The sequence below is a fragment of the Pongo abelii genome, chromosome 13 (genome assembly GCF_028885655.2).
Source record: "Pongo abelii isolate AG06213 chromosome 13, NHGRI_mPonAbe1-v2.0_pri, whole genome shotgun sequence".
In the NCBI taxonomy this organism is placed as follows: Eukaryota; Metazoa; Chordata; class Mammalia; order Primates; family Hominidae; genus Pongo; species Pongo abelii.
The window spans coordinates 119,598,750-119,613,526 of NC_071998.2; the positions used below are offsets into that span (position 1 = coordinate 119,598,750).

General features: G+C 51.6%; 2 protein-coding genes across 5 annotated transcripts in view; one reads left to right on the forward strand and one right to left on the reverse strand.

Moving 5' to 3' along the window:
* GOLGA2 (golgin A2) overlaps positions 1-1,797 on the reverse strand; it is a 20,354-nt gene extending 18,557 nt beyond the window's left edge. For 2 of the 4 annotated variants that reach the window (XM_009244902.4, XM_009244901.4), the window contains exon 1: positions 1,546-1,763. In XM_009244902.4, the coding sequence (XP_009243177.4) occupies positions 1,546-1,629 (84 nt within the window). In that variant the 5' untranslated portion in view covers positions 1,630-1,763. Of the gene's footprint in view, positions 1-1,545 lie in introns of all 4 variants that reach the window. The other 2 variants (XM_002820259.6, XM_009244903.4) reach the window with 2 other exon arrangements.
* Positions 1,008-14,527, forward strand: SWI5 (SWI5 homologous recombination repair protein). Its single transcript, XM_024251999.3, has 5 exons — positions 1,008-1,148; positions 2,360-2,408; positions 10,129-10,250; positions 11,495-11,589; positions 14,190-14,527. Exons 1-5 carry the CDS (start codon positions 1,060-1,062, stop codon positions 14,252-14,254), a joined length of 420 nt encoding a protein of 139 aa, XP_024107767.2. The 5' UTR covers positions 1,008-1,059; the 3' UTR covers positions 14,255-14,527.
* The last annotated feature ends 250 nt before the right edge of the window (positions 14,528-14,777 follow it).

Genomic DNA, 14,777 nt, shown 5'->3' on the forward strand with positions numbered 1-14,777 from the left:
TCACTACATTCCACTCCACCATGGAGAATTCAAATATGAGGTGGAGAAGTCAAGCCTGGAGTCCCAGCTACCTGGGAGGCTAAGGCAGGAGGATTACTTAAGGCCAGGAGTTCAAGGCCAGCCTGGGCAACACAGTGACACCCCATCTCTAAAAATAAATATGTATCTTAAAATATGGGCCGAAACGGGCCGGAAGATTAAGTCGGCAGGAACTGTACACTGTGTGGTTTAGAGTCATACATCCTCACACGTTTGTTAATGTAAGAAATGCACCAATGCCTCTCAAACTTTTACATCAATATATCCTCATGGCAGAAGGCAGCCTTTCTGTTGAACCTGGGAATTTAACAGAAAGAGGACAACCCAAGCCTCATTTCAGAGAAAAGTCTGGTATACTCTTAGAAATTTATGTGACTGTTATCCCTAAGTACATTAATGTTTTTTCTCTCTCAAGAGAATAAAGGGAAACTGATGCTTCAGAAAGATGCCCCATATTTATCCTGTGGCACTCCAAGTACCCCAGGTTGAGATGATATGAGGAAGATTCAAGCTGTCAAGTTCAGTTTTCCAAGACCTGTTCCACAGAAGATAAACAGATCTCATTCCAGAGACCACTGAAGGGCACTCTGGTCCCAGAACCATGGAGAATTCAAATATGAGGTGGAGAAGTCAGAAAAAAATGTTAAAGTTTCTCTGGAGAGTAGAAGCCTGGGGGAAAACCAAACTAATCCCGTTCTCACACTGCCACCCAGAGATACTGCCAATGTTTTGAGCTCACGGGTGAAGTGTAAGATTTTCACACTGTCAACGTCTATGTTAAGGGTGTAAGGCAGCCTGAAACCTCTCCCTCCTAGGTCCCATAGTCCCCAATCCCCTTCCAGCTGGAAATTTATGCTGTGACCAGAGGAACCAGAAGCGGGATGAGAACACTTAGGGGACTGGGTCCTAAGATCAAAGACTGGTCTCGCGCACTAATTACGGTTCCGAGGGGGATTGTGACGTCACTACATTCCACTCCTGGGGGGAACATCAGCGCGACGTCCGAGTCGCCGCTCCGCGATGGGGGAGGGGACCGCAGGGCCAGGACCCAGGTCCTTGGAGACCCGAGCCCAAAGGGCCCAGGGAGGTCCGGTTTGGGGCGGCAGGAGGTGAGGGTCGAGTCTGGAGCGGGGGACCCCTGGAGTCACAGGCCCAAAGTCACTGGTGAGGGCAGGGGCTGAATTGCTGGGGTCCTAGGTCCTTGGAGACGCCAGCCCAAAGAGCCCAGGGAGGTCGGACTTCGGGGGGCAGGAGGTGAGGGCCGAGTCTGGAGCGGGGAGCCCCGGGAGTCACCAGCCCAAAGTCACCCGGGGGCGACTGGCGAGGGCGGGGGCTGGGCGGCTGAGGGGGCGGGGCTGGCTGACAAGACTTTGGTGGGGGGAGCCCAGACGCGCCGGGGGGAGCCCAGCCCGGTGTGCCTCAGGAGTGGCAGGGACTCTGGCCATGGTCCTGCCATCGGAGTGGGGCTGGGGCTGGGTCGGGGGGCCGCGACCCGGTGCACTTTACCTTTTTCTTCGCTGCGGCCAATTTGCTCTGTCGGGTTTCTTCCGACATCGCGGGGCGGGGAGGGAGGCGGGGTTGGGGCCACATCAGCGCGATCCCGGCAACCACTGCGGAAGTCAATCAGCCACCGCGCAGCTGTGAGACGGAGCCAGAGGAGGTGTAACCAGGGCGGTACTAGAGCGCAGAATAGGGGCGTGGCCTCAAAGATCAAAGTCCATTGGTCAATGAGAAATAAGAAGCGGAAGGGGGCGTGGCTAGGCAGCGGCGTGGCAGAGGGACCTGTGGCGTCACAACAAAAGCTGCGCACGCAACCGCTATCCCCGCCCCCCTCTGGAGAGGGGCGGGGCCGGCTTTCTTTGGGTGCGCGCGCAGCTTTCTGTGCGCCCGTTCACGCTCCGGGTCGGAGTTCCTTGCCCGGTGCACCTGAGAGGCAGCTCTCCGACTCCCGCGCTGGACCCTCTTGCGCCATTGAACCCCCTGATCCGGGGGCCTCGGACCCCAGGGCTCAGGAGGTGGGCGAGGAACGGACTCCACAGTTTCTTTCCTGACTCCTCACAGCCCTGCCCCAGACTCTCCCTTCCCAGAAATCACCTCCAAAGACTCCCATCCAGTGCTCCAGACAACCCCCGTCTCAGAACGCCCCCTTCCTAGAGGGTCTCTACCCTGATCCTGAGAGCGTATCTGCCCCCTTTCCAGATGGATCCAGTCCCTGGCGCTCCTACTTCCCAACTGCTCCTCCTCCCGCATCCCCACCGTACCCCTGTCCTCACAGCGGGCTGTGGGTCCAATCAGACTTTCCCCTCGGATTCCTCTCTAGGACTGAACCAAGACTTACCCGAAGTTGCCGCGGGGCCTTCCGATCCCCTGTGAGTATTTCTTCCCCCACACCCCCCTTCCCATCCTCGACCTTCCCTCGTGCGCTCCCGGTCCTCCTCCCCATCCCAACAGCAGCCAATCCCCGCTTGGCCCTCTTCCATATCTTCTCCCAGTCGACTGAGAACCTCCAGGTCATTCCTGAATCCCTCCCCTTCCCTTCCTTATGCCCGCCAGTCTTCAAAGAAGTGCTATCCTGTCCTGTCCTAGGCTAACTCCTCTCCCTCCCCATCCTGTCTCCTGGCTCCTCAGATGCCTTTCACTCCAATCCAGCACCAGCCATCTCTCCTCCTCGCTCGTTTCACCCCTCACCCAGCCCTGCCTTTAAACAAACCCATAGCTCCCCAATCAGGAAAATGCTTGGCGTTCACCCTGGCCACTCCTTTAGTTGCTAATAGTCTCTCCTCTTCGCTGGCAAGCCACCCCCAAAATGCGGCCTCCTCCTTCTCTTATCCCCCAGATGGAGTTGCCACTACAACTACCACCACTCTTAAGGTAGATCGTGAGGGCCGGGTGCAGTGGCTCACACCTGTAATCCAGCACTTTGGGAGGCGGAGGCGGGCGGATCATTTGAGGTCAGGAGTTCAAGACCAGCCTGCCCAACATGGTGAAACCCTGTCTCTACTAAAAATACAAAAAAATCAGCCGAGCGTGGTGCTGCAAGCCTGTAATCCCAACTACTCAGGAGGCTGAGGCAGGAGAATTGCTTGAACCCGGAAGGTGGAGGTTGCAGTAAGCCGAGATTCCGCCACTGCACTCCAGCCTGGACAACAGAGCTAGACTAAGTCTCAAAAACAAAAAAGAAGTTAGATCGGGAAAGACTTGGTATTTGTTCATTGATTTAGCAACTGCTGCAATGCAGGTGTATGCCAGATAGCCCTGCCCTCCAGGAGCCACAGGCAAAAAAATAATTCCAGGACAAGTATGCACATGGTTCTGAGATGGGGAGTCGAGGCTTGGGCTTGCAAAGAGGGCTCTCCAGAGATGGCAGGGTCAGAGGCAAGGCCTGAAGGGCAACTCACAGTGAGCTCAGATGACGATGACGGGGTGGCAGCCACAGTTTGCCAAAAGCACTGGGCTGATTGAGCTTCTCTCTGCAAGTGAGTTCATATCCACTGTCTTTGACCATGGGGTAACTCACTGCAGATCATGCCTTTCTCACTCATGCTAATTCATTCCTTCTTTTTTTTTTTTTTTGAGACAGGGTCTCACTCTGTCGCCCGGGCTGGAGTGCAATGGCGCGATCTGGGCTCACTGTAACCTCTGCCTCCCGGGCCCAACCCATCCTCCTGCCTCAGAGTCCCAAATAGCTGGGACCACGGTTGTGTGCCATGACGCCTGGCTAATTTTTTTGTATTTTCAGTAGAGACAAATTTTCGCCATGTTGCCCAGGCTGGTCTCAAACTCGTGAGCTCAAAGCAATCTGCCTGCCTTGGCCTCCCAAAGTGCTGGGATTACAGGCATGAGCCACCATGCCCAGCTTCCATTCCTTCCATTTTTAAAAACAAGGCTCCACCAGGCACGGTGACTCACGCCTATAATCCCAGCACTTTGGGAGGCCAAGGTGAGTGGATCACCTGAGGTCAGGAGTTTGACCAGTCTGGCCAACATGGTGAAACCCTATCTCTACTAAAAATACAAAAATGAGCTGACCATAGTGGTACCTGCCTGTAATCCCAGCTACTTGGGAGACTGAGGCAGGAGAATCGCTTGAACCCAAGGGGTGGAGGTTGCAGTGAGCCGAGATCACCCTGCACTCCAGCCTGGGCAACAGAGCAAAACTCCATCTCAAAAAAAAAAAAAAGGAGGCTCTATTGAGCACTGTCCCATCAGCTTATTTTACATGCATCATCTTTCCAGTTCCTTCCAGCAACCTTTGAGAAGACGCTTTACTGTCCCCATGTTGAGGTGAGGCCTGTGAGTTCCAGAGAGATGAATATAGCCAGGACGCGGCAGAGCTGGGGGCTTTAAACTGAGAAACTGAGTTTTTGTTTGTTTGTTTGTTTTTTTATTTGAGACGGAATCTTGCTCTGTCACCTAGGCTGGAATGCAATGGCATGATCTCGGCTCACTGCAACCTCTGCCTCCCAGGTTCAAGTGATTCTCCTGCCTCAGCCTCCCTAGTAGCTGGGATTACAGGTGCCTGCCACCATGCCCGGCTAATTTTTATATTTTTAGTAGAGACAGGGTTTTGCCATGTTGGCCAGGCTGATCTCAAACTCCTGACCTCAGTGATCCACCCGCCTCAGCCTCCCAAAGTGCTGGGATTACAGGCATGAGCCACCGCACCTGGGCTTGAACTGAACTCTTAAGCGGTACCTTGCGCTTGCTCCTTTCTGGGCCTATTTGCAGGAGCACCCTCCTGACCTCTCCTGCCTCTTTTTCTGTGCCCGCTTGGCTGGCTCCTTTGCTTCCTGCCACTCCTGAGGTAAATGTGGGCATTTCTGTAGGATCCAGCCCTACTGGGCTTGGCAGGTGTTCTCCCCATGTGCAGAGACGAGAGATTGTAAGAAATAAAGACACAAGACAAAGAGATAAAGAGAAAACAGCTGGGCCCGGGGGACCACTACCACCAAGACGTGGAGACTGGTAGTGGCCCAGAATGGCTGGGCGCGCTGATATTTATTGCATACAAAACAAGGGGGGCAGGGTAAGGAGGGTGAGTCGTCCAAGTGATTGATAAGGTCAAGCAAGTCACGTGATCATGGGCCTTCTAGGTAGCCAAAGCAGAGAGGGAAGGCAGCATATGTCAGCGTTTTCTTCTGTGCACTTATCAGAAAGATCAAAGACTTTAAGACTTTCACTATTTCTTCTACCATTATCTACTACGAACTTCAAAGAGAAACCAGGAGTACGGGAGGAACATGAAAGTGGACAAGGAGTGTGAGCATTGAAGCACAGCACCACAGGGAGGGGTTTAGGCCTCTGGATGACTGCCGGTAGGCCTGGATAATATCCAACCTCCCACAAGAAGCTGGTGGAGCAGAGTGTTCCCTGACTCCTCCAAGGAAAGGAGACTCCCTTTCACAGTCTGCTAAGTAACGGGTGCCTTCCCAGACACTGGCATTACCGCTTGACCAAGGAGCCCTCAAGCGGCCCTTATGCAGGCATGACAGAGGGCTCACCTCTTGCCTTCTAGGTCACTTCTCACAATGTCCCTTCAGCACCTGACCCTATACTCGCCGGTTATTCTTAGGTTATATTAGTAATGCAACAAAGAGCGATATTAAAAGCTAATGATTAATAGTGTTTATACTAATGATTTATAATTGTCCATGATCATCTCTATATCTAATTTGTATTATGACTATTCTTATTCTATTTTCTTTATTATACTGAAACAGTTTGTGCCTTCAGTCTCTTGCCTCGGCACCTGGGTAATCCTTCGCCCACACATTTCCGAGTGGCTCTGCTCTCCTCTTGCCATTCTCTTTCTACACACCTGCTCCAAGGTCTGACTCCCACTCCCTCAGCCCACCTCCGTGCCCACAACCCTCCTATCTCTCTCCAGCCCTGACCTTTCTTGGGACACCCAGAGCTGCCTGCAGAATCTTTGCCTTCCCACTTGCCAAGTCTGAAATCACACTCAGCCTCCTAACCAGGACCACAAACCAACTCCTCCAACTGCCCTTGCATCATCAGAGGAACCCCAAGCTCTTGAAGTGGGCTCTGCCTCTTCTCCTTTCTAATAGCACTACTCATGGTTGCATTTGTTCTTTTTTTAAAAAAAAAAAAAAACAGTCTCGCTCTGTCACCCAGGCTGGAGTGCTGGAGTGCAGTGGGCAATCTCGGCTCACTGCAACCCCTGCCTCCCAGGTTCAAGCGATTCTCCTACCTCAGCCTCCCGACTAGCTGGGACTACAGGTGCCCACCACCACGCCCAGCTAATTTTTTGTATTTTTAGTAGAGACGGGGTTTCACCGTGTTACCCAGGATGGTCTTGATCTCCTGACCTCATGATCCTCCCGCCTCGGCCTTCCAAAGTGCTGGGATTACAGGCGTGAGCCACCGTGTCCGGTCGCATTTGTTCTTTTTCACACCACTATCCCCTCACTCACCCATTCACACACATGGAAACCACTTTCATTCCCCCAAACACATGTGCTGTCTCCTGCCTTAAGGCATTCGGATACACATTCACCCCTGGGTATCCATGGAGATTGCTGCCAGAATCCCCATGGAGTGATGACCAGAAAAAAAAAGGCTACATGTTCAATACAGACTCAACCATGCTTTTTTTTTTTTTTTTTTTTTTTGAGACAGAGTCTCGCTCTGTCACCCAGGCTGGAGTGCAATGGTGTGATGTTGGCTCACCACAACCTCCACCTCCCAGGTTCAAGGTATTCTCCTGCCTCAGCCTCCCAAGTAGCTGGGACTACAGGTGCGCACCACCATGCCTGGCTAATTTTTGTATTTTCAGTAGAGACAGGGTTTCACTATGTTGGCCAGGCTGGTCTCGAACTACTGACCTCGTTATCTGCCTGCCTTGGCTTCCCAAAGTGCTGGGATTACAGGTGTGAGTCACTGCGCCTGGCCAACCATGCTTTTTTTTCATCAGATATTTTCACTGTGAAACCCACTGATACAGAGGGCCAACTGTTTTGTCCCCTCTCTCTGCAATACTTTCTTCCACCTTTCTGCCAAGCTAAAGCCTGCTCATCCTTTAAAATTTAGCTTCCTCGGAGAAGCCTTATCCCCACTCCTGGGTCAGTCCAGTTGCCCTGTTAGACTCTCCCATAGTACACTGTACTTCAGCTTCAAAACATTTTGTCAGACTTATAATTCGTTTATTGGTTACTTATTCATTCATTGATAAATATTGAGTGTCTACTATGTGCCATGTACTGTTGTAGACACTGTGCAATCAGCAGTAAACAAAAGTCCCTTCCCTCATGGAGGTTACACTTCAGTGATGTAAAGCAATGTAAGACAATGAAAATAATGAAATGCATAACTTGTCAGGTGATGAAAAATGCTATAAAACAGCAGGAGGCCAGGTGCAGTGGCTCATGTTTGCAATCCTAACATTTTGGGAGGCCAAGGTGTGAGGATTGCTCCAGCCCAGGGTTTGAGAACAAACTGGGTGACATAGCAAGACCCCATCTCTACAAAAAAATTAAATTTTTCAAAAAAATTCACTGAGTGTGATGGCACATGCTTGTTGTGCTACTCAGGAGGCTAGGGTGGGAGGATTGCTTAAGTCCAGAAGGTTAAGGCTACAGTGAGGTGTGATTGTGCTACTGCACTCCAGCATGGATGACAGAGCAAGACAGACCCCATCTTAAAAGAAAACTTAAATTTACAAAAGGCCGGGCACGGTGGCTCACGCCTGTAATCCCAGCACTTTGGGAGGCTGAGGTGGGCGGATCACGATGTCAGGAGTTTGAGACCAGCCTGACCAACATGGTGAAACCTCGTCTCTACTAAAAATGGAAAAATTAGCCAGGTGTGATGGCGTGCGCCTGTAATCCCAGCTACTCGGGAGGCTGAGGCAGGAAAATCGCTTGAATCCGGGAGGCGGAGGTTGCAATGAGCTGAGATTGTGCCACAGCACTCCAGCCTGGGCGACAAAGCGAGACTGTCTAAAAAAAAAAAAAAAATTAAATTAAATTTCAAAAAATATTAAAAATCAGGAAAAAGGGATAGTGAGTGATTGAGATGTTACTGTTGTAGACAGGGCTGTCAGAGAGGGCCTTTCTGATGGGGCGATACGTAAGTAGAGCTTTAAGTGGAAGCATCTGGAGGAAGAACTTCATTGTTGGGTGCTTTCTCTTTGGGGCTAGGCTATGCCTTCTATGAGAGCAGTGGGCTGGGCTTGATGTCTCATTCATTGCTGCTCTCCTGGACCCTTTGTCAGTTCCTGGCAGAGAGTGCTCACTCATTCCTCTAAGTGACTGGTTACAAGCCACTAACCTAAAACCAGGAAGACCATCTTCCTTGGTCCCTTCTTGTATCACGTATAGACAGCTCATCCAAAATACATTTCCTAAAGATTGGCTGTGTACTAGGCAGTGGCCTTCACAGCTTCTACAGGCAGAAAGGGCAAAGATGAAAGCCCCAAGGAAGGGTTTTATCCAATGAGATTATAAACCCAGTGACAGCTGGGCATGGCGGCTCACACCTGTAATCCCAGCACCTGGGGAGGCCGAGGTGGGCGGATCACTCGAGGTCAGGAGTTTGAAACCAGCCTGGCTAACATGGCAAAAACCCTGTCTCTACTAAAAATACAAAAATTAGGCAGGGAGCAGTGGCTCATGCCTGTAATCCCAACACTTTGAGAGGCCAAGGTGGGTGGATCACCTGAGGTCAGGAGTTCGAGACCAGCCTGGCCAACATGGTGAAACCCCGTCTCTACTAAAAATACAAAAAAAAAAATTAGCCAGGCATGGTGGTGAGCACCTGTAATCCCAGCTACTCAGCAGGCTGAGGCAGGAGAATCGCTTGAACCTGGGAGGCAGAGGTTGCAGTGAGCCGAGATTGCACCATTGCACTCCAGCCTGGGCAACAAGAGTGAAACTCTGTTTTAAAAAAAATACAAAAATACAAAAATTAGCTGGGCATGGTGGTGTGCACCTGTAATCCCAGCTATTCAGGAAGCTGAGGCAGGAGAATTGCTTGCACCCAGGAGGCGGAGGTTGCAGTGAGCCAGGATCATGCCACTGCGCTCCAGCTTGGGCGACAGAGTGAGACTCCGTCTCAAAAAAAAAAAACCACCACCACCAGTGACATTGTAAATGAGAGGAGAGCCCAAGACAGACCTGGAGCAGATTCTCTGGGGTCAGACTGGGGACAAGGGTAGGCCCATTAGTTAGGATTGGGTTTGACTAGGAGTGAAAGAAAACCCCAAATAACAGTGGTTTAAACGGTTCATTGGCACCAGGCCTCCATCTGGTTCCACCACATCTTCAGTGTATGACTTGTACCTTATCATCCAAGATAGCTGCTCAGCTCCAGCACTGCATCCACATTCCAGCCAGCAGGAAGGAAGACGGCCAGAGAAAGGCATGCCCTCTTCCTGGGAGGACAATTCCCAGTCATTGGCTGGGAACAGTGGCTCATGCCTGTAATCCCAACACTATCGGAGACTGAGGCTAGAGGATGGATCACCTAAGCCCAGGAGTTCGAGGTTGTGGTGACCTATGATCACGCCACTGCAATCCAGCCTGGGTGACAGAACAAGACCCTATTAAAAAAAAAAAAATGTTGTGGGGTGGGGCTAGGCACAGTGGCTCACGCCTGTAATCCCAGCACTTTGGGAGACCGAGGTAGGCAGATCACGAGGTCAGGAGTTCGAGACTAGCCTGGCCTATATGGTGAAACCCCGTCTCTACTAAAAAATACAAAAATTAGCCGGGCATGGTGGCGCATGCCTGTAGTCCCAGCTACTCAGGAGGCTGAGACAGGAGAATCACTTGAACCTGGGAGGTGGAGGTTGCAGTGAGCCAAGATCAGGTTACTGCACTCCAGTCTGGGCGACAAAGCAAGACTCTGTCTCAAAAAAAAAAAAAAAAAAATCCCAGATGATTAAGTTCTACTTGCTGGAACTTAGTCATAGGGCCACATCTAATTCCAAGGAAGGCTTGGAAATGCAGTCTTTATTCAGGGGGTTAGGGTGCCTATTAGCAAGCAGAAGCAGCGAGTGACTACTGGGGGAATGTAGGCTGAATTGTGGATAACTGGTCAGTCTGGCTGATGACTTTTTCTGCCTCTCAGAGGCCATCGCCCAAGTCTGGCCAGGCTGATGGGACCAGCGAGGAGTCTCTGCACCTTGACATTAAGAAATTGAAGGAGAAGAGGGACATGCTGGACAAGGAGATCTCCCAGTTCATATCTGAGTTAAGTTTCATTCGGTTCCCCATCATGGTTAAGATAACTGTGGGCCAGGCATAGTGGCTTATGCCTGTAATCCCAGCACTTTGGGAGGCTGAGGCGGGTGGATCACTTGAGGTCAGGAGTTTGAGACCAGCCTGGCCAACATGGCAAAACCCTGTCTCTACTAAAAATACAAAAAATAGCCGGGCATGGTGGTACGCACATGTAGTCCCAGCTACTTGGGAGGCTGAGGCAGAAGAATCGCTTAAACCTGGGAGATGGAGGTTGCAGTCAGCTGAGATCACGCCACTGCACTCCAGCCTGGGTGATGGAGTGAGAATCTGTCTTTTTTTTAAAAACAGAAACAAAAACAAAAACAAAACAGATTTAACTCTCTAACTGCCCAGTAACTGAAAAACCCAGTCGCACTGGCCTAGCATAGAAATAGGACTGTGCGCTACTCGGGAGGCTGAGGCAAGAGAATAGCTTGAACCTGGTAGGCGGAGGTTGCAGTGAGGCAAGATCGCACCACTGCACTCCAGCCGGGCTACAGAGCGAGACTTGGTAAAGAAAGAAAGAAGGGGAGAGGGAGAGAGAGAGGAAAGGAAAGAAAGGAAAGAAAAAGGAAGGAAGGAAAGGAAGGAAGGAAGGACTATGCTTCTGGATTCAGGACATAGCAGCAGCCTCTCAGATAGGGAGATGCTCAGGCTGTGGGAGGGCCTGAACTAGGACCTGGAAAGCTATCTGGGATGGAAGCTGTTGCTCTCCCAGTCTCTGGAGCCATGTTCTCCGCCTCTGCTTCCCTCTGCACAGACTCCATTCTCTCTCTGCTGGTGGAGTTTTCAGTGTGTAGGGAAAGCTGGCTCTTGAACGCCTCCTGGAGTTCCCCACACCTCTTGTTCCAGCCACATGGCAGAGACTGAGCTGCCTTTGAATGTGCGTTTCACACTTGAGGGAATCCACCTAGCTGTTTGGATCATGCACCCATCTGCGAGTCCCTCAGCTGTGGCCAGGGTCACATGGTACCACTGTGGCTGGAGACCCCTCCCTAAGGAGACAGGACACATTTGCCAGGAGTGAGGACCTGGGAAGATCCCCTGCCCTGCTGTAAGCTTCATGAGGGCAGGGCCTATCTTGCTGTCACCATATCCCTAGGACTTATCACCGAGTAGACCCTTACAGATGCCTTATTACTGTCTGAGCCTGGGGCCATCATCTGCTTTCTTAACTGGGCTGTCTTTCCCCCTCTCTCCATCACTCATCCCAGAGGCTACAGTGTGGATGAACTGGAGGACCACATTACCCAGCTTCACGAGTACAATGACATCAAGGATGTGGGGCAGATGCTGATGGGCAAACTAGGTGAGTAGTTGGGACTCCAGAGCCACAAGCAGGCATCATAGGGTGTCGTCTCACCTAGGGGTGTTGGGTTTTGCTCCTGGGCCTCCTAACTTGCCAACTTTCACGCCCTCCGCAGTTGGCCTGCTCCTAGGCTGCCCCAGCCCCTCTCCTCACCAGCCTCTGCTCTCCCTGGCCACCTAGGTTTGTTCCTCAAGTACAGAACCTGCTTTGAAGCTGCAGCCAGGTTTGAGCGGGGCTTGCCCATCTGCCAGACTGAGAACTCAGGGTCTCCCCAGTCTTCTGGGACCTACTCAGAGTGATCGAGATACCGTCCATGCCTCAAGTGGCTAGCTTGCTAAAGAGGCAGCAAGTGCTAGGGTGACCCTTTGTGTCTTAAGGAAGTATTTTGTTCCTCCCTGAACAAAATCTTGCTATCTAGAGGGCTTTAGCCGAGGCACCAACACCTGCGTGTCATGCTGGCTAGGACAGCCTACCTTGGAGGTGGGGAAATGTGCAGGTGGTCCCTACAAACCCTTCAGTTCCATCCCCTGGCTTGGAGTGCTGGGCACTCTGATGTTCAGCAGCCAGTGACCCTGGGGTCGTGTTCAGAGCTGGGCTGTCTGCCCAGTTGCTGCGTTGAGTTTTGGCAATTGTTGCAGAAATGCCTTCAACATCCAGGATTCCACGGCAGGGAGGGCTTCTCTGTGTTTCATTGGACAATGGGCCCCAGAGGAGGAGAGGAAAAAAACTGGAGGTGGGAATTATAGATGGATGAAAAGAGGTGGCTGATCAGGGCCCAAGAAGATGGGGGTGTGAAGGGAGTGTAGCCTAGTGGTTAAGAACACAAGCTCAGCTGGGCACAGTGGCTCACACCTGTAATCCCAGCACTGTGGGAGGCTGAGGCAGGTGGATCACCTGAGGTTGGGATTTCGAGACCAGCCTGACCAACATGGAGAAACTGTCTCTACTAAAAATATAAAATTAGCTGGGCACGGTGGCACATGCGTAATCCCAGCTATTTGGGTGGCTGAGGCAGGAGACTCGCTTGAACCCGGGAGGCAGAGGTTGTGGTGAGCTGGGATCGTGCCATTGCACTCCAGCCTGGGCAACAGGAGTGAAACTCCATCTCAAAAAAAAAAAAAAAAAAAGGCCGGGCTGGCTGGCTCGCACTTGTATCCCAGCAGCACTTTGGGAGGCCAAGGCGGGTGGATGACAAGGTCAGGAGTTCAAGACCAGCCTGGCCAACACAGTGAAACCCTGTCTCTACTGAAAATACAAAAATTAGCTAGGTGTGGTGGCACATGCCTGTAATCCCAGCTACTCAGGAGGCTGAGGCAGGAGAATCGCTTGAACCCAGGAAACCAGGAAGCGGAGGTTATGGTGAGCCAAGATCACACCATTGCACTGTAGCCTGGGTGACAGAGCCAGACTCAAAAAAAAAAAAAAAGAACACAAGCTCTTAGTAGTGAGAATCAGCATCATGAGGCCTGTCACTTCCAGGTCATATGACCTGGAGCCAGTGGCCTATCCCTTTTTTTTTTTTTTCGTTAGACTGGGTCTCACTGTGTCACCCAGGTTGGAGTGCAATAGTGTGATCTCGGCTCCCTGCAACCTCCGCCTCCCAGGTTCAAGTGATTCTAGTGCCTCAGCCTCCTGAGTAGCTAGGAATGCAGGCATCCGCCACCATGCCCAGCTAATTTTTGTATTTTTAGTAGAGACAGGGTTTCACCGTGTTGGCCAGGCTGATCTTGAACTCCTGACCCCAAGTGATCCACCTGCCTCGGCCTCCCAAAGTGCTGAGATTATAGGCTGAGCCACCGCATCTGGCATCCTTTTTGTTTATTAAGTGAACATTTACTGAGCAGCTGCTCTGTGCCCAGCACCCTACAGAGTGCTGAGGACACTTTGGTGAACCAGACAATTTAAGGTCTCTTGCTCTCATGTGGTTTGTTTTCCTGTTGGGGGTGGAGGAATGCCCAGGAAGTAAGTGGACTCAGCAGTTAATTACAAAATGTGTTCGGTGCTATGAAGGCGACAAAGGGCAGAGATGGGGAGAATATTGAAGTATGAACAGGGGGGTGGTGGGGGTAAGATAGGTGGTCAGGGGAGGCCTCTGAGGAGAACCCTTCCTCAGGAGAAAGGACCAGTCTTTGTGGAGAACAGAGGAGGAACAGCATCATAGAGGCTGCAGAGGGGCAAACTCGAGCATGTGGGCCATGCTGAGGAGTCTGGAATGTTCAGCAGGCACAGCATACAATCAGCTTACATTTGAAGCAGATGAATCCAGCAGCTCTGTGTGGAGAATGGAATCGAGGGAGCTCTGTTTCATTCCTCTGCAAAATGGGGTGAGGGTCCAAGGAGTCCTTGTAGGTCCATTGTTGAATACAGTGGCTGGCACATGGCGGAGCTCCAGCGTGGCCAGGCGGGGCCCGCGGGGGACAGCCTGGAAGGAGTAGCAGGGAGCTTACCTCAGCCAGTTAGGCGAGGCACAAGTGTGGGGACCGGCTTGAAGCCAGAGATGGTCCTGGGTGAGTCAGGGCAGTGACACCGGCTCGGGGCATTCGCTATACTCCCTCCCACCTCTCCCCACTGCACATTCAGCCTGCCTTCCTTCCTTTCAGCTGTGATCCGAGGTGTCACCACCAAAGAGTTGTATCCAGAGTTTGGGCTGGACATGAATGATTGAGCAGGCTCATCGCCCCTTGTCCACAGCCCCCAGGGACAGAAGGGTGTGGACATGATAAACGCTGAGAGCCCAACCAGCACACCTACAGAGTTTCCAGCAAGAAAATGCCAGAAGCACTTTTCTAGAGAGCCTAAGCCCAATCAGGAGGAGGCTAGAGAAGAGGCGGGCAGGGAGGAAGGGGCGTTCCCAGCTCCAAGGTTCCTGAAATGTCGCAGTGATACTTGTGTAGGGGTACATGTACTTTATTTGTCAATAAACATATCTGTACACTGATTCCCTCTTCTCCAATAGCCCCCAATAGTACCTGGGATAAAGAGAGCGTGCCTTTGATTAGAACAGGCTTACATGAGCCAGGCATTGTGCTAAGTGCTTTATATCCATTGTCTCTGATGCTTAAAATCATCCTGTGAGGAATTAGCATAATTATCCCCATCTTACAGATGAAGACGTTGAGGCTCAGAGAGGAGACAAAGTGACTTGCCCAAGGTCACACAGCTAGTAAGTGGCAGAACAGGGATTTGAG